The sequence below is a fragment of the Lactuca serriola genome, chromosome 3 (assembly GCF_051521515.1).
Source record: "Lactuca serriola cultivar US96UC23 chromosome 3, Lser_US96UC23_V15, whole genome shotgun sequence".
In the NCBI taxonomy this organism is placed as follows: Eukaryota; Viridiplantae; Streptophyta; class Magnoliopsida; order Asterales; family Asteraceae; genus Lactuca; species Lactuca serriola.
The window spans coordinates 310474390-310493188 of NC_136410.1; the positions used below are offsets into that span (position 1 = coordinate 310474390).

General features: G+C 34.3%; 3 protein-coding genes across 3 annotated transcripts; 1 reads left to right on the forward strand and 2 right to left on the reverse strand.

The window, feature by feature from the left end:
- The first annotated feature begins 394 nt into the window (after positions 1 to 394).
- On the forward strand, positions 395 to 1511 carry LOC145094173 (uncharacterized). Its single transcript, XM_079032467.1, has one exon. The coding sequence runs from the start codon at positions 730 to 732 to the stop codon at positions 1363 to 1365; it is 636 nt and encodes a 211-aa protein (XP_078888593.1). The 5' UTR covers positions 395 to 729; the 3' UTR covers positions 1366 to 1511.
- A 3000-nt stretch (positions 1512 to 4511) lies between these two features.
- Positions 4512 to 8975, reverse strand: LOC145094174 (uncharacterized). The gene is made up of 5 exons (XM_079032468.1): positions 6842 to 8975; positions 5679 to 6295; positions 5387 to 5596; positions 5092 to 5309; positions 4512 to 5017 (listed from the first exon to the last, which is right to left on the reverse strand). Exons 1-5 carry the CDS (start codon positions 8796 to 8798, stop codon positions 4978 to 4980), a joined length of 3042 nt encoding a protein of 1013 aa, XP_078888594.1. The 5' UTR covers positions 8799 to 8975; the 3' UTR covers positions 4512 to 4977.
- Positions 8976 to 11117: 2142 nt separating this feature from the next.
- LOC145094959 (E3 ubiquitin-protein ligase SINAT3-like) lies at positions 11118 to 13089 on the reverse strand. The gene is made up of 3 exons (XM_079032915.1): positions 12719 to 13089; positions 11840 to 12226; positions 11118 to 11751 (listed from the first exon to the last, which is right to left on the reverse strand). The coding sequence occupies exons 1-3, from the start codon at positions 12914 to 12916 to the stop codon at positions 11380 to 11382; spliced, it is 957 nt and encodes a 318-aa protein (XP_078889041.1). The 5' UTR covers positions 12917 to 13089; the 3' UTR covers positions 11118 to 11379.
- Between the last annotated feature and the right edge of the window lie 5710 nt (positions 13090 to 18799).

Here is an 18799-nt window from a genome sequence, read left to right on the forward strand (position 1 = left end):
GATGAATGTAAGGTGGTGTTTGGTACCAAGGAATCATGGTTCGTTCCATATGATTATGAATGAAAAGAATTTGATTGTTTTGTTACATGATACATATAATTTTGTATCAAGATTTTTTTCAAAGTTTTCATCGTTTTAGTTAAATTACTGTTATTTTTTTAAATAAATTAAAAAATAAGAGCGATATATCACCTATAGAGTGATAAGTATTAATAAGGTAAGTTGTGAGGAAGTGATGACTTTATGTCAAACAAATAGTCTATTTACTTGTCATGTTTTTTTTTTCATTAAATGGATTTTATCTTCATTTGTCTTGGATGTCTCTATCGTACTCCCCCTTGCTATTTTTCGTTGTTTATTACTGCTTGTTTTCACTATTTTACTCTTGTTCTGCATTTGCTAGTTTTTGGTATATGCTTTATCTGTAATATATGTTTCCACTGTTTGTGTATTTGTACAATACCCACATTGCTTGTCTTGTCCCTTTATCTGCAACTTTATTGGCCTTTATCTTTTGACCATATACTATTGTTTGTCCTCTATCATGATTCACGAACTAATACATGTTACATAACGCCTGAAACGGTGGTAACATGGAACTTTGATTATTATTTTAATAATACTCAATTCCAGTTTTGGTATAAATAGGAATCTTTTTAATTCAACTGAGGCTATGTTTTTACAGCTTTTCGCTTCCATTGTCATTTTACTGTTGAGCTCTCTCTGGAAATGGAAATAGATAAGATGGAAGGCATGTACGAGCCTCACAACCATCACAGATCCAAACGAAACAAGAACACCACTCTAGCTTCATGTTGCGTAGCCACGCTGTTCTTGATCTTCATCGGCATTGCTCTACTCATCGTCTACTTTCTCATCTTCAAACCAAAGACTCCCAAGATCACCGTCGACGCCGTCCAGCTCCCCACCTTCGCCATCTCCAACGCCACCGTTAACTTCACATTCTTCCAATTCGTCTCCGTCACCAACCCTAACCGTGAAGCTTTCACCCACTATGACAGTTCGCTTCAGCTCGCCTACTCCAACGGCAATGCACCTCTCGGTTTTGTTTTCATCCCTGCAGGAAAAATCGACGGAGGCCATACACAGCACATGTCGGCGAAGTTCTCTGTACAGTCTTTTCCGCTTCCGGAGAGACCGTCGCCGTCGACGGTGACAGCAATTGGAGGTGATGGTGGAATGGAATTTGGAGTTGTTGGACCAACAATGGAGATCGAGACGAGGATGAAATTGGTTGGCAGGGTTCGGGTTTTGAAGATATTTACGCATAGAGTTGAAAGTGGGATTAATTGTGGAGTAGCCATTGAAGTAAGAAGTGGATCTGTGTTAGGGTTTCATTGCTAGCATTCATCAAGGAAATATTGTTTTATTTTGAATTAAATATCTAACTCTACATTTTGATCGGAAGGAACTGTATTTTAAGGAGGTGTTTGTATGTGAAAAATCTGAATATTCAGACTTTTAGATTTTTACAATGTTTTCAGACCTTATATTTGGGAAAGAAAATGATTGGATTACGTCATAAAAATTCTTAAGTTTGTTTGAAATTCATGATTTTACTTTTTGACAGGATTCTATACCACATGTCTTATTCTTTGCATTTATTGCAATTAACCAGTTGCAAGAGGGTTTACTGCTTACCCCCTCCATTGTAGCAACTTTAAACGTTAGACTCTCATTCCAACATCAACTCTCTCACAGTAAATGGTACATTCTATTGAGAAAATCTTGGGCTGATTGGAGGATTCATCATGAAATCCGGGTATTTGAATAAGATTAGATGTAGACTATTGGTAATGTTGCTCAAACGGAAAGAAAGTTGTGACTTGTTCTACCGGTAAGCATTTCAAATCCATGATTAAAGCAGTTATATACTTATAATTCTTGAAGTTTGTAAAATATGTTTGATTTTGCAGTTAACTCTAATATTTTGCACTTAACTCTAATGGCTTCAACAACGACCTATTTTTTTTTTTTAAATAAATAAAACAATATAAAATAAAATGAAGCCGGTCCTTACCCTTTTAGAAACATAATTAAAGTCTTCAAAACATTTAACCACTTTTATAAAATAATATTTCTAAAAACATTACGGAAGCAAAAAACATCATAGCTTTAAAACATAATTTAGTAAGTTCATAAATCTTCATGAGAATGTCGTCTACAGTCACACCGATCTCTTTCCTTTATTAAAAACTGAAGATCCTGAAAAATGTTAAATAACAATGAGTAAGCATAACGCTTAGTGATCATACACATTACTCAACAATTATATAGATCACTTACTTACACATAACATATATATAACATGAAACATAGGACATAAACATAAACATTCCTAACATATATTGTTGGTACCAACCATAACATTGTTTCCACTTCTGAGAACTATCCCTTACTCCCTAGTTAGGGAATAAGAGATAAGAGTGGAGCTTGCCTCACTAGAGGACAAACCACATTCTTCCTTACCTTGTTCACTTTGCCGGATTAGGGTATCCGTGAACAACATGAAAAAGTAATGCCTACATAATAAGAGAGTCAGTGTAACTCATCTCCTTATACTTGGAACTTAATTAACGGGAGATTGATGGATCCTTTCCCTTCATAGAACCTATACAATCATTATAATATTATTGAGCTTGTGCTTTGGTGTTTTACTCTAATAAGACTCATGTACATCTTCCTTTGTCTTCTCTTTGGTTTTTATGTTCTTATCGGGATTTGTTTAATTATCTTTCCATCCATTATTGAATTCTGATAAAATTATGTTGATAAATTCCCCTATTTTACCTTTCCACATATATATATATATATATATATATATATATATATATATATATATATATATATATATATCCTATTCTAATGATTTTTGGTTGATTTTATATTGACTTTACAAGTCAGTGATAGTGACATTGAGCTGCCACTTTCAAGACCACTCAACACTCTTAGAATAAACTATACCAAAGGAATTTGGTTAAGAACTTCGGTCCGATGCAGTGGGCAAGACCCAATAATTGTTTATGTGTTATTGTATGGTATGTGGTAGTTTGGGGGAGCTAAGCTTCGTGCTTACAGTTTTAATTTTGGTTTCAGGTACTCAGTTGTCAAAAGAGGAGCTCTGGAAGATTGCAGTGCACACACCATTTGTTCAGCCTGTGATGTTTATACTTTGATATACTTGACAATTGTTAAAATATTTTGAGATACATTGCTTATGATTTTTATATGAGGTTTATCGACTATGGTTTTTATTATTAACATAAACGAAATTTTCAGACTGTGTTTTTAGGATGTTACATCATAACTATATCTCGAGATTTTGGTGTTTGGATTTTACATTCTATCTAAAAGATAGTTAATTCTTGTTTACCCAATAAATTTTAATCAACATATTTCTTTCTTTAAAAGTTTTGTTATGGAATCATAAGCTACAAAAGTAATAGAAAATACAGTGTTTATAATCATATTGTAAATGTTATTCGGGTTAATCATAATACGGTTTATTTGGTTTTTTTCAGTTATATTATGTCGTTAATTATATTGTGAATGTTATTCGGGTAATAACCGACCCGGACCAATTAATACCTGAATCGAATCGAACCCGTATTAGGTTAATTGGTCCGAGTTTTGGCTCCTCCAATTATTTCGGTTTTCAGGTTATTCGGGTTCGGGTCGGGTCGGTTAGCATCCCTATTCTCTAGTCTTCCTCCCACCTTTTCTTTATTTGCTCCTTTTCAGCTAGCATTGTTTCACAAATGAGTTGGTGGTGAGGTACATTGGTTCCCGATTTATCTTCTTATGCAAATTAGTTGGATTGGTTTAAGGCTCTATGATTATCGACTCTTGCTAAACGATTTTTGGAAGGTCTTTTTTTACATTGTTGGGTGGTTCGTTTGGGAATTCAGAAATTATCGGCTTTTTGTAGTTGATAAAACCGAAAGCGGCAAAAAACTTAACTCAAACCTGTTTATCTTTGTATCAGGTACGTGTTGTGTTGTGGTTCATGTCTACAATTGTCACACCTACCTAAAACTAACTCCACCTGGTTCAACAGTTGGCGTTATGAGTTTAGAGAGGGTATATTTGAGGTAAACAAAGAAGAATATACTCCAACCTTGACTCTGTTATAATCAATAAATTTAGAAGTGATCCACTACCAAAAAAGCATCTCTAATAGAGATTTATTTTATAAGTTTTTACTATTTGATTCGCCGCTTATTATCATTTAATACCATTGAAGTGTATAGTTTTTATTTTATTTTATTGAGCAACATACCATAAAGCTTTAAATTTATATTTCTTTAACTAATTGATTATTTCTATCATAAATTTTCATTTATGGAATATTTATATACTAATTCTAATGATAACTTCAATTTAAAATATTTCATATTAAACTATAATATGTTTAAAAAACGACCAACTAAAAGAAAGGGTTATAGAACATTTTAGATAGATAAAGATTAATAAATTATATACATATGAGGTGGCAAAAATATTAAGTTATATGTTTAACATTAGAGATGCTCTAAGTAATAAAAGATAAAACACAATAAGTACATATGATGTAGCTCTGCCTACACTCTTAGTTGAACACACCCACGTCAAAGTGAACTGCCTACACTCTTAGTTGAACACACCCACATCAAAGTGAACACCTGATGCATCGTGATAAGACACCATAAGTAAATTACACATAACCACGATACCTCATATTTCCGTGGATGACATAATACTGTTCTAACAAAAAAAAAGTATGCATGACCTTTCTCACGCCCCCACCAACCACCAACCGGTCCCACAGCCAACATGAGAAGATGAGTCACTAGAAACCTGGCAACTAAGACCCTTGCTCATTGATTCTCACTTCCTTACTATTACTATTAAGGCAAACACATGAGGACCATTCTAACAACACTAAAGTCAAACTTGGTTCAACATAACAAACAAGCATCATATAGTTGGCCTCCTTAACTTCTTTCTTGATCTTCGTCTAAAAAAAAATAAGAAAAAATGATTAAAATACTAAACACATCGAATACCAAATGAACAAAGATATATACTCACCTCTTGGTCGGTGGTTTCTTTAGTCCAAAAACACCTTTCATTACCGAATCAACATTTACATTTCGACCCTTCATGATTTTATCATGGTACATTTTGCTTCCAATCTCCTCAATTTTTTCCTCCACCTCTTCCAATGTTTGATCCACATCCATTTTTAGCTCCCCTTTTCTTATAACCGTCACATTAAAACCATTTGCCTTCGCTTCACGATACGTTTCCTACATACAAAAACAAGGACATTTTGGTCATTTTGCACTATAAAATAAACGACTAGTTTGACTTTGACTATACTAACCTTAGGCAACTGTGGCACAACAAATGCATTCCCATTTCCAATCATTTCCATATGAGCTTGTATAATATAACAAAGATTCTTGCAATCACCCGCATCCTCAAAAGCAATAATATGATGCGGTTTTGGATCTAATTCAAGATCCGATGCCATCTCCAATGAATAGAATCCAATTCTTTCATCTTCATCTCCATCAATGTATAACTCAATACACTGCAAAAAAATTTGAATTAGATAAAACAAGATTTCTTTTTAAATATAATTTAGAAAACATATACTAAGTGTATTATACTACCAGTAGAAATGGAAGATCAAGCCACCAATAATAATCTATTTCTTCCTCATCATCTCCATACTCACTGTACTTGCTCACAACAGCTTGTGGACCAAATAACTCCATTTCTCTCTTCAACTTATTGATTTTTTCTGAAATGACTTTTTTACCCTTTTCAGGAACTTTATCCATTATATCAGCAACATCTTGTATCTCTTTCTCTGTGATCCATCTATCCAAATCTTTTCCAATATCTTTCATAACAGCTTTAGTTTCGGGATCATTTTCAGCATTATAAGAATCTATAAATCCACGCGACCATTTCTTTGTGTGTTGCCAAAACTCTTTCCCGGATTTTTTCCCAGGTTTAATAGACCCATCACTACCTTCTATTACAGTTTTTGAATTTCCCAAAATACCCTCCTTTTCAGCTTTTTCATTAGTACCTTGAGGTTGAAGTGAGTTTTGTGAATCGATGTTTACAAGATTTGAATTCCCCCCTCCTAAGGTTTCAGCAAAAAGTGCTTTCCTTTGATCTAAATAGTCATCAAGAAATTCTTGGGTGATTGTTGTAGATGGTGGAGGACCCTTCCATCTGGGTATCACCTTTTCTGGAGGATCATACAAACTAATCCCATCTAAACAAAGTAACATAGAATTATGTTTAGGATAACACTTTTCTTTTCTTTTTTCAAAGAAAATAGTAGAAAATATATTGCATATTAAACAAGGAAAAGAAGAATTATAAACTTGCTTTTATGAATCAAGTACAAAATTAAGGGTGTTGCCAACTTGTTTAAATCTTGGCAGTTTTAAGTGTGGAGACATTATAAACTTAATTATTTTAATCTTTAAGCTTTTAGATGTTGGCATTTTTTTTTGCAATTTGTAAAGATTATTATTTTTATATATATTTATAAGCATGATCCACATTTTTATCATATCTCTAAGTTTATAAGTGTGAGGTTTTTTTATAAAGCTTAAGACTATTTTTATGCATTTGTATAGTTTAAGCTTATAAGCCCATAAGGATAATAAATTTTTAAGACATTGTGATTTGAAGAATCTACCCGGTTATAACAATGAAAATTGTTTTGTATTTAAATTAGTATTCCTATAACTGGGTAATTTTTTTAAGAAAAGAATCCAAATTGACATAACAAAAGGGTATGTAAGTCAATTACCTGCACCATAATCAAGATTTTCAATATTTGAATGAACATACTCATGAAGAACACGTAATTTCTCATTTTCTTTTTCAACTTTCTTCTCAAGACCTTTAAAAAACAAGTCTTTATCTTCACTATCCATTAGATAAAACGGATCTCGACCCATAAGCTCATTTTCTCTTACTTGGAACACAATTTCTTTAAGTTTCTCATCTTTCATCCATTCAAATTCACTTTCATTTTCATCATTTTCAAGCATTTTCAGCTCTGATATTAGATTCACATCTTCTTTCACTTTCTCTCTGGCTACCATGTAGTTTTCTCTAAATCCACCTCTAATCTTCTCAACTATTGGCTTAAATTCATGGAAATTATCCTCCATCCACTTCTCACGATCCGTTCTTCCTAATTCCTTCACCTTTTCATTGCTACCTTTTACACATTCTGATCTCTCATCTTCTTCACCAATCTTTGGAGCAATAGGAATTTCACCATTATTAGCAATCTTTGGAACATCGGGATTTCCTATATTACCCTTCTCTTTCTTGTCAAGTTTTTTCTTCTCAAGATATTCTCTTGCTTCTTTGACAGAACTAAGAATCCTTACTGATTTCTTCTCAATTTTTTCTGTATCCACACCTTGTGCAACACTTCCGTTGTTATTTGGGACTTCCAACTTTAAAACATCAGAATTTACTATATTACCCTTCTCTGGATTATCAAGAAATGTGGGTTCAATACCATTCACTTCCTTTTCCTTTGGTTCATTGTTTATACTTTCATTATCTGTTTTCTCAATTTCTCTTGCATGTCTGGCCATTGCTCTAATTTCTAGGATTTTGTCATCAAAATCAAGAGAATTATCATTTAATGACTTCACCTTCACAATGCTATTCATAAGCTCTTCCTTATCTACCCTTGGCCTTTCTGTAAACACCATTTCAGGCTTTTTAGAATCTTGAATTACTTCCACACTGCCCTTTACTGATTTTTCTTTAACAGCCCTAGCTTTTATTTTTCTTCTCAACATCTCTTTCTCTAAACTAGAATACTCTTCTTTATCTCCCTTTTCTTTGCCAAAAACGCCCTTCAAAGCCAAAAACACGAGAAACCCACAAAATATTGATACACCAACTTTAGAAAATTTGGGAAGAAAACCAGGTTTACTAGTAAAACTTTGAATTGTACCAAGAAAGCCCGATTTCTCACCAGAATTTACAAATTTTGCCACTGAACTATTTGGTGGAAGCACAGTTCTTCCAATCTCCATCTCTTTAGCTAAAAACTTGGCATGGAAAATCTTGTCTTGCACTTGTTTTACATGTTCTACCTCTTTCAGGATATAAATTGATGGCTCGATTTGGTTTCTTCGTAAGATTTCATCTTCATTAACATCTACCTTCTCTATTTTACCAGTGTTATCTTGTAAAACAGTAAATATAGGATTAGACCCAATACCCCAAAACTCTGCATCAGCCTTGTATTGACTAGCCCAACTATCCAACTGATCCCACAAAACATTGTTGGATTTCGAAGCGTCTGTACTGTCGGATACCTTACTGTTATCAGGAACTGGTACCGGATAATCAACATCATCGTTGAAATTCACCAAATTTGATACGGAATCATTGATATCATCAATTTTACGAACGGGGTTTTCAAGTTTAGAACTTGGATCATGATTAATTGAAGGATTCCGACTTACCTGTTGTTCAATGAGCTTTTCCCTTAAATGATTTTTCCTGCGCTTAGTTGGTCTGTCGAAACGAGCTGAAACTCTGAAATTTCTCGAGCTCTGAAGTGGGAAATTTAATAAAATTGGAGATGTGTTAAGACGGAATTTGAAGAATGGCCTTCTGAAATTGGGTGGGTCTTTGCTTCTATAAACTTTGATAGAATTACTTATAGAGGGAAGTGATGAGCCATAGAAGATTTGAGGGTTTTGAGCGGATAATGGCTTCAGAACATCCATGAACACGAGTAACGAAATCACATGTGTGTGTGTTTGTGAGAGAATGATTAGAATGTCGAATGCTTGAAAAAGGAGCAGCTACAGAAGATTTAATGGTTTTAGGTGGAAAGCAACTTTACAATCTTCAAGAACAGAGGTAGTGAGTTCAGTTGATGTAGAAAAGACCAAAACCTCAGATGAACCCTCGCTTCGTAGAATACATCAATACAACTTATTTTAGAGTAAAATACAGCTTTGGTCCCTTTGGTTTTCTCAAATCATCAGTTTTTGTCATAGTATTTTGCTTTGATCATGATTGGTCCTTATTGCGATGTTTGGTAACACAATTGGTCCTCAGACTTAACAAGGTTAACCCAATGGCTGTTAAATATAAAAAACTGGCAATATTGCCCTTATACCACATAAACAAAAAAATGTTCTACAAAGACTATTTTTGTAAAAACTCTAATTTATACACAACACCCTTTGGCCTAAAAACCTCCGCAACAACATGCACACAACCACTATAATTTATAGACCACCGTCATTGTCATCACTTCTTGAAAAAACAAAATGCAGACAATAACAGCATCACACAACCATTTCAATGCACTGCCAATAACATTATCATGCAACCACTTCATCTACATCTAAAACACACTATTTTATAACAACAATAAAACCAATATACAAGGTTCAAAAACATACATTGTTTCAAAACCACATAAGGTTCAGAGCACAAATTGTTCAAAAGAACACAAGGACAATTTGGTAAAAAAAAACACAAGGAAAATAGGTTCAAAAACATCTCCATGATGACAACAAAGACTTTATCTTGGAATAAACCCAAACATCATTGTCCCATTCTTCGTGTAGCCTAAACATTTCTATTAAGAACAAAAATTTTCATTTGAATATTGATAACACCAAACATTTTTATCCTACTTTCTGTAAAATCTTGCTCGTCCGCTACCCATCCTTGTGGTTTGCATCCATAGTATCTCGCACAGAAAAGTCACTAACCGAAATTTCAAGAAGAATCTGCCTGAGATACTCTTCTTTGACAATCTCTTAGAGTGGACCCCAAGTCCCTTAACCATTGTCTTTTAGAAGTGTTTGATACTGAATGTATATTGACCTTTGCCTAAATCTTAAATGCCATTGTCACGGTAGTAGGATTCTTTAAACCTAGTTGCATTGTTGGACACTTCAACTATGTTTCATCTCATAAACGACATGACTTGATTTCAATTCCGAAACTGAGATGATGAAAACCTAAAATAGGAACAAAGGTGATTTCAGTTCATGGGATTCAATTCACAACCTTAACCTATAATAACATAAAATAAACGACCATCACCACACCTAAAATGTATGTAATTCTTTTTCAATATATCAAAGCTATGTAATTCCATTTTAATATATCGAAACTGTAATAACATTGGGGATATAACTACAGTAGGATGGTAGTGTGGTGTCTGTGATGGTGGTGGTAATGGCTTGTAATTCTATTTCAACTGTAATTGAAATATCATCCCACCAACCCTAAATGTAATTCGATTTCAGTTCGGAAAAGGTGAGCTATTTACTTAATCGTATGCAAAATTAAAGAAGAGATGGGGAATTCTTAACTCGAAATCGAAGAAGGGACTAAGCAACCCTTGGTTTTTAGCATATCTTAACTTAGAGGTGGCCAGAACAAGACAACAAGACACCTTCTTAACTCGAAATCGAAGAAGGGACTAAGTAACGGAGACGCTCATCGAAGTTGATGATGGTAATGAAGGAAGTTATCGGAGCTGCTGTGAGGAGTCAACAAGACACCTTCTTCAAGTTACGTTTTAGGAAAGGGAACTTTAGTCTTGTTTTACATTGCAAATGGTCGTGGTTAACAAACTTTAACGGTCCCAAGGACCAAAGCTATTACCAAAAAGTTACGTTTCAGGGAACTTTAGTCTTTTTTGCATTGCTAATGGTTGTGGTTAGCAAACTTTAACGGACCCAAGGACCAAAGCTGTTACCAAACAATTTAATAGGGACCTTCCATGATAAAATCACAATACTAGGACCAAAACTGATGTTTTGAATACCATAGGGATTAAATTTGTATTTTTTTTAATTTACAAATTTACATGATAAAATATGTTTCTTACCAATTTCTATGACCATATTTTAATTTGATAGCAATCTATATATATATATATATATATATATATATATATATATATATATGATTTTATCGAATTAGTTAAACTTTCCTTACATTAGAACAAAAACCCAAACTAAAAAAAAGACAAAACAAATTAAAAGTTTGTGATCATCAAAAGATGAATTGCCAAGTTAAGTGCAAGCCATTATATTTATACAATTATCGAAACAAATGGAACAACAAATATTGTCATCACCAACAATTACAAAATACAATCTCCCACACAAACAAAGAACATCATCCCATTCCCAGATCTAATATTATAAAGATTTTCTTCAAGGCCGCTCAATCCATCCATCCATCCACTCCACAAAATAAACAATCAACAAGAAACCAACGAAATCAATCCAACCCCAAAAAGAAAAAAAGAAAAATCTTAAATTTTTTTAAGAACTAAGTGTAAAGATTAGGAATACAAGGTCCTCCAGCAGCATCAGGAGGGTTAGGAGGCTCTTTCCAAATCCTTCCTGTAACCCTGAGTTTAAGCTCTTTCCTTTCACCACCAGAGAAGAAGAGAGCCATGTTCCTCTGTATGATGAGACCATCGTGGCTATCACGCACCTTCCTATGCCCATCTCTAATGCTCCTTGGTGTCCCCTCCCATATCAGCTTCCTTCCATTTCCTCCCACCTCCAAACTGTAACTGTAGTTTCTTGCATCCTCTTCATCTCCCATGAATCTCACAAATGCCATGTACACTGGTGCCATGCTCAGCTGAAATGCCTCAAAGTGCAGACAAAAATATTGCCCAAAACAGTTGAACACCTGTCAAAGTCAAAGTCAAACACATATACCACATCGTGGTTTGAAAAACAATTAAATATAACCATTGAAATGAGGGTAAAAGACAAACTGTAAGCATCCAGGTGGCGTTTTCAACTTCGCGTGGATTGGACTTGACATAACGATGATTGAAAGTGCATCCGGAATGCATGTCAACTTTATGATCATCTCTCAAATGAGTGACTAAAAATGGAATATCACCAACAACAGAGCACTCGGATCCAGCATATGGACAGGTGTAGGGCCTAAAATTGCAGATGAGTTCGTGTTTAAGCTTGCTGTAATACGGGAAGATCTCAGGGCACCCAAGTGGGAAGTATTTGCATGGGAATTCAAGGGATTCAGCCACTTTCTCCAATGCAAGACACCTTATATCACCAAGCTCTTGTCTGCATGTTGGACACCTGTTCTCCACACGTGTTTTACATGTCGAACAAAGCGTGTGCCCATTGTGACACTGTCATAAAAACATCTTTCTCTTTAAGTGTTTGATGATGTAGACTTGACAATAGTTAGATAGACATTCATCACATACACATATATTTAATTGTTCAAGGAACAGCTATGGTTATTGGTTTCATTACATTTTGTGCTTCATTAACCTTTCATTTTCGCTTTCCCTAATATATTTTGTTCTAGAATTGTCAACTCTTAATCTTAACTCAAACTTCAGATGAAATTGTAACTATGTTTACAAAATCCTATTCTTTACATACAATAGATTCATTTCAATCCTGAATTCTAAAAGTAGTACACAGGATAGCTAATCTTAAAAACCCTCAAATCACACAAACCTTGAAGCAGAAGAAAAGAATCATAAATTCAAAATCAATAGATATAACATTCTATCAACATAGGTTTAAGCCAAATCCAAATCGAACAATAGCAACAATAGATATAAAATTGAGAATCAAAATCATAAGGATTAAGAGGAGAAAAGATAGAGAACCTGGTGAATCGGAGGGTACATTGAGTTTGTACATACAGGGCATTCGAGAAGTTCATGGACACTGGTGGGATGGATTTTTGAAGGAATAACATTGACGTTGTGAGTTTTGGATGACGTAAAATGATGATGATGATGTGGGATCTCTTCGTTGCCCAATCCATCAGAGGTTGAAACGCATTCAATGCTATCGTAATCCATGGTTCCAAATTAAAGAAAAAGCAACAATACCCACAAAGAGAGGATCAAATTTACATGAAATTTGTTAGGGGTTTGCCTCTTTTTGTTCGAAATCCGTCTTTTCCTCCCCTGTTTCGGGTTAAAGATGAAGATGGGGAGGGGAGGGGAAGGGAAAGAAAGAGAAACAGGAGGTGCTTTTCTTCTTAGGTCTTTCATTTCCTTTTCCAATTTTTAGTTATTTTGCAATCTTGAATTTTGATGAGAGAGAGATGTAAATTTAAATGGATAAAGAAAAAAAATATTTAACTTAAGTTCCTTTTCAAGGTTAAAAAATTATGCTTTTGTATAGGGATAAACTTAAAATGTATAGGAATAATCCCTTAAAAATGTAGTTCAACTTTGTATATAATTAGTCAACGAGTTCAAATTTTTTTTTTTCAATTTATATTTGCCCCCTTCAACTTATTTAATTGTACATATTTAATCTTTAGGACCGGCTACTCCAGATAAACCGAAAAAATGACTTAATAGGGTAATATATTTCTCATTCTGTACACATTTAGTCCTTATATTTTTTTGCACATGTAGTCCTTAATATTTTATTATTGCAAAATAAGTCATTGTTGTTTTTGTACACATTCAATATATATGATCGGTTTTTTTAGATTTTTATCAAGACATCCTATGTGGGACAATCATTAAAGATGTGTTTTGGGTTGTTAATGTTTATGGCCACCGCGGCCTCGATTGTTTGGTGTTTAGGTTTTGTATTTTGAATGTCATAATTTCTTAATACGATCTCAAATTTTAACAATTTTTATATCCACGCGTCCGTATTTAAGTCTGCTACGATTTTCGTTTATATTACTATCATTAAAAAGTAATATTTTTTACTTACGATTTTATTAAAAAAACGTTCATACATACATTCATAAAGAACGCATGCATATAAAGATCATAAGTAAAAATATATTACTTTTTAACGGAAGTAATCTAAACGAAAGCTGTAGTAGACTTAAATATGAACGTGTGCATATAAAGATTGTGAAAATTTAAGATCGTAAGAAGAAGTTGCGACGTTTAGAATACAAGACGTAAGAGAAACACAAGATCTAAGCAATCAAGTAGCTAAGGTTGCGGTGGTCATAAACATCAACAACCACAAACATGTCATTAATGATTAACCTATATAGAAAGTTATGAGAAAAACCTAAAGAAACAGGTCATAAATATTGAATGTGTATAAAAACAACAATGAATTATTTTCAAATCAAAATAAATATTAATAACTAAATGTGCAAAAAGAAAATATAAAGACTAAATGTGTATAAAGTAAAAAATATATTACCACATTAAGTCATTTTTTTAGTTTATCTGGAATAGTCGGTCATAAAGACTGAATGTATACAGTTAAATAAGTTGAAGGGGGCAAATATGGACGAAAAAAAAACTCAGTAACAAAATATATATAAATCAAAAAATATATTACCCTTTTAAGTTATTATCCATTTTATACAGTAATTTACGTTGTTGCTTGGACAAAGTAATATCAAATTTTGGACAATATTATAACTTTTCAAATATTACTTTTTATTTAAATGAATATACTTTCTATTGAAAATATCAATTTTACTGTAAATTAAATATTTATAAAACAATTTTAATAAGAAAGATATATAGTGTGATTTAAAATAATATTGATCAACATTTTAGCAGTTACTAATAAGTTAAAAGATAAATCTATGTTGAAGTTTTAATAAAGAAATTCTAATATACATCTTAAAACAACCCACAAATTGTCGAATTTGCCACAATGGATGGACTAATTATGTAATAACTAAAAAAACAAAAGTTCGAAAACCAAATTAAGGTGTTTATTTGTTTGTATGTATGAAATAAATGCTATAAATTGTGATCACTATAAACTGTTTGGATGTCTCAAAACAAATGTAACATTTACAAAAAGTAATATGAATTGTCACTATACATATTAATAGTCATTACAACTCACGAGCTTTTTTTTTAAGAGCAAGAGACAACGATATTAAATTAAGAAGTTAGGATATCAGAATATGAAATCCAACATAACTGGATAAAAAGCAAAATTATTCCGTTTTCACCAGACAAATATGAAGGCTAAACTTGTTGATAACGAATTATAAAATAATCAATAAGATTAAAACTACTCAATAATATTAATCTAATATAAACTTCTATTGAATAATCAAAAAATTTCAATTAAACGTTTTTAAATCCATATAAATTATATTTATCATATGAGAGAACGAGTAGTAGCGAAGCAAAATTGGTTGGCAATAAGACTCCTTTGTGCTTCATCATGGTTAGATTATCTTTTATGAATAGCCACAGCTGAAGCGTATTAGCCACAACTCAAAACCATCTATTGTTCATAAGCCCTTACTCAAATTAATACGTTAAAATCGATAAATTCCATTGATCCATGATTTTTTATTGTGTAAGTACAAGTGTTATAGGGGGAATTAAGTAAACTATCAATGAAGTATTTAAAAAATCTTGTAAAATTTGTATGATAATCACTTACTTCAGAATGACACATTACGGAGTATTTATGGTTATTCTGGAGTTGGTGGTAGTTGTTTGGATTTGAGTCCGGAATCTGATACTCATACGTTCCGGACTAAAAAATTTGTATTTCAGACATAACTCCAGAATGTACGCTTATTCCAGAATGTTATTTCGGGCTGAAAAAATTCATGTTATTTGTAGGTTTTTTGTTCCTCCATAAATACCATATACCTTTGTCTTTGTTTATGTATTGTGTTTATTAATGCATAAACCCCAATTAGCTTTCGGGTACTAAAATTATGAGTTCGTATAAGGGTTTTTCGAGTGTCGGTTTCTAGTGGAGAGCAATGATAGCGAATTGAGGGATTATGCAATATATTGCTCCAGGATACACATGCTTTGGTGTAGATATAAACAATGATATCAACTTTGGTGGGTTAATTATGTTGGTTGCTTCCAAGTCCATGTTACACACTAATTAAATATGTCTATCTTTTTGGAATGTTCTGGATCAAATATAGTTATACAAATTCTTGATGATAGCGATGTCAAATACAATTATTTGTTGTTAATAATATTATTGAAAGTGGTATTCAACGATTCCCCGGAGGAAATCGTTCGGGTAGCAATTGGTCTTCTAGTGTTGGAAGTAAACAAAATTTTAATCATGTTCCTTCTTACAATGGGCCTATAGATAGGGGTGATTTTAGACATAAAGATAAAGTTATTGATGATGGTTCTCCAATATTTGATGTTGATGAATCTACAAGTGATCAGAAAAAAACTAATGTTGTTGGTTGATGACGACAATATAGTTTCACATCGCCAAGCCAACAAAAAAGTATTGATCATTTCTTGAAGGGCATATTAGTTGATAGTATATGTAATATGGTGCAGGGAAAACATATCCAACGAACTTTAAATGACTGTTTTAGCGTACACATTTCATAACGGCAAGCACTGAGTGCAAAAATATATGCTCTAAATTAGTTGAGAGAGACCCCTGAAGAAAGATTTCAAAGACTTCCTTTATATTGTTACAGTTTAAAAAAGAACAATTCAGGAACCGTTACACATATAAAGACAGACTACGTGTAACATCCCGAAATTTCAGAAGTTCAATGAAGGGCCAAAAGAGTAAATAAAAGAAGTGTAACATCCCGAAACATCAAGAGTAGAGTTGAAGGGCTAAAAGAGTAAGTTGTGAAAGAGTGACTCGGCGAGTCCATGGATGGACTCGGCGAGTACAGTCGCGACTGGGTCGCGTGCTAAGTAGCCGACTCGGCGAGTCAGTGAGGAGGACTCGGCGAGTAGGCGCTGATTGGAGAAAACCCTAATTCTCGGGGTTGAGCCCTATATAAAGAACATTATGTTTTCCTCCCAGCCTCTTTATCACCCCTAAAGCCCCAGAACACCCTAAATTGCGGTGAAGCACCATTGTTGAGTGGATTGGAGCTTGGAGAAGTAATTGTTGAAGGAATTTTGGGAGATTGAAGGCTTGGAGCAAGGGGCTTTGCTTGGATCCGAATTGCATTGCAGTTGGGGCATCTCTTGGAGGTAATATCTCGTTCTTGGGCTGTTGTTATGTTGTTTCTTCATTTTGGGGTTTGTGGGAACTTGTCTATGGATGAAATGGGAAGTCTAGAGGTTAGATCTGAGGTTGCTACCTCAGATCTGGAAGGGAGAAGAATCAGAGAGCATGAAAGTCCCTGTGTTGGAGTGTTTAGTGAAGCTTTCATGTCCCAAACCCTAGCCCAATGTGCAAATGACCTAGATCTCTTTGGATTCACGTAAAGTTTGCCACTTTACGTGATGGATGAGTGGTAGGAGGCTAGATCTATGTTTTGGAGCAATTGCATGGCCTGGAATGCTTCTGAATGGATTCAGACCGGTGGTACTCGGCGAGTCACATGAGTGTACTCGACGAGTTGCTTGAAGATGAGCTGGGACTCGGCGAGTTGGAAGAACAACTCGGCGAGTTGGATGAAGATGGCCTGGAACTCGGCGAGTTGTATGAACAACTCGGCGAGTAGGTTGATGATAGTCTTGGACTCGGCGAGTCTGTTCTTGGACTTGGCGAGTCTTGTCGAAGAGTCCCGATATTCCTGGTTGAGTCGAGAATCGGTGAGTCAAGGGATGACTCGGTGAGTTGTGTGCGAGTGGACTCAGAGTTGTTGGACTCGGCGAGTCTCGGAGTGACTCGGCGAGTTAGGTCGCGGATTGAGTGAAGTTCTGATTATAGGAACTCGGCGAGTCATAGGGTTGACTCGGCGAGTAGGGTCAGTCAGGGGTTGACTTTGACTGAGGACTTTGATTTTGACCAAGGGTTGACCATTGACTTTTAGGGTTTGGTCAGCAATGTGGCCTTTGGGCCAAGAGAGGGGTAAAATAGTCTTTTACCCTTAAGAGGGTGCATTGAGAGGATTGATTCTAGTCTCGAGAGTTATGGTCATGAGAGTTTTGCCTTACGTGTTAGGCGGTGGCGAGTTCGAGATTCAAGTATGGAGATATCTGCTTTCTGCTTGTCAGGTGAGTCTTCTCACTATACTTTACCTTGAGTAGGTAACCAGAGTTATGTGACAGAGTATTTGTATGCTATGTATGTTATGTGTTGTACTGCATTATTTCTATGTGATTTATGCTGTGCATGTTTGCAGAGTTGGAACCGAAGGGTTCCTAGAGTTAGAACCGGAAGGTTCACAGAGTTAGAACCTGAGGGTTCACAGAGTTTGGGTGCACGGACCCATAGAGTTATAGCCTCGAGTGGCTTATATGTGTTATGTGTGTGGTATTTTGGGGAACTCACTAAGCTTCGTGCTTACAGTGTTTTGTGTTATGTTGTTTTCAGGTTTCTTTCAGTATCACGGGACGGCACCGGCTTGATTGTACACACCAGAGAAAGAGTCATATTTTGGAGGATCCTGGGTTTTTTTTTTTTTTTTTTTTTTTTTTTTTTTTTTTTTTTATGCAAGTGAAAATGGAGCTATGTTTTGTAATTCGATTATGAATGAGATTTTAAACAAGTGTTCTAAGAATAAAATGATTATTTTAAATGAAAATTTTGTCTTGAAATTTACGGTGTTACAAGTTGGTATTAGAGCCTTGGTTTGAGGGATTCGGATGCGCCTTCGGGTAATTCTGGACTCAAACTGAGGAAGTAAGAAAAGTTTTCAATGAAATAATTTTCTAAAGCGAATAAGAGTTCAAAGAGAAAACGAGAAAGAGCAGTGTGTACAATCAGCCAGAGCCCGAACGGTGATTTCCCAAAATACCCTTACTTTTGTGTTATGAGATATTTATGATGCACTTTATGAGATATTATTGCATGCTAGAGACAGGCTAGGTATTCCATATATT

Excerpts from the sequence above, each read along its gene's own strand:
- LOC145094174 (XM_079032468.1), bottom strand. The coding sequence starts at position 8,798 with ATGGATGTTCTGAAGCCATTATCCGCTCAAAACCCTCAAATCTTCTAT. Across the intron at positions 5,597-5,678 it reads TTGATCTTCCATTTCTACTG|TGTATTGAGTTATACATTGA; the intron begins GTAGTATAATAC and ends ATTTTTTTGCAG. Across the intron at positions 5,310-5,386 it reads TTGTGCCACAGTTGCCTAAG|GAAACGTATCGTGAAGCGAA; the intron begins GTTAGTATAGTC and ends TTTTGTATGTAG.
- LOC145094173 (XM_079032467.1), top strand. The coding sequence starts at position 730 with ATGGAAATAGATAAGATGGAAGGCATGTACGAGCCTCACAACCATCAC.
- LOC145094959 (XM_079032915.1), bottom strand. The coding sequence starts at position 12,916 with ATGGATTACGATAGCATTGAATGCGTTTCAACCTCTGATGGATTGGGC. Across the intron at positions 12,227-12,718 it reads TGTACCCTCCGATTCACCAG|TGTCACAATGGGCACACGCT; the intron begins GTTCTCTATCTT and ends TTTTTATGACAG. Across the intron at positions 11,752-11,839 it reads ACGCCACCTGGATGCTTACA|GTGTTCAACTGTTTTGGGCA; the intron begins GTTTGTCTTTTA and ends TGACTTTGACAG.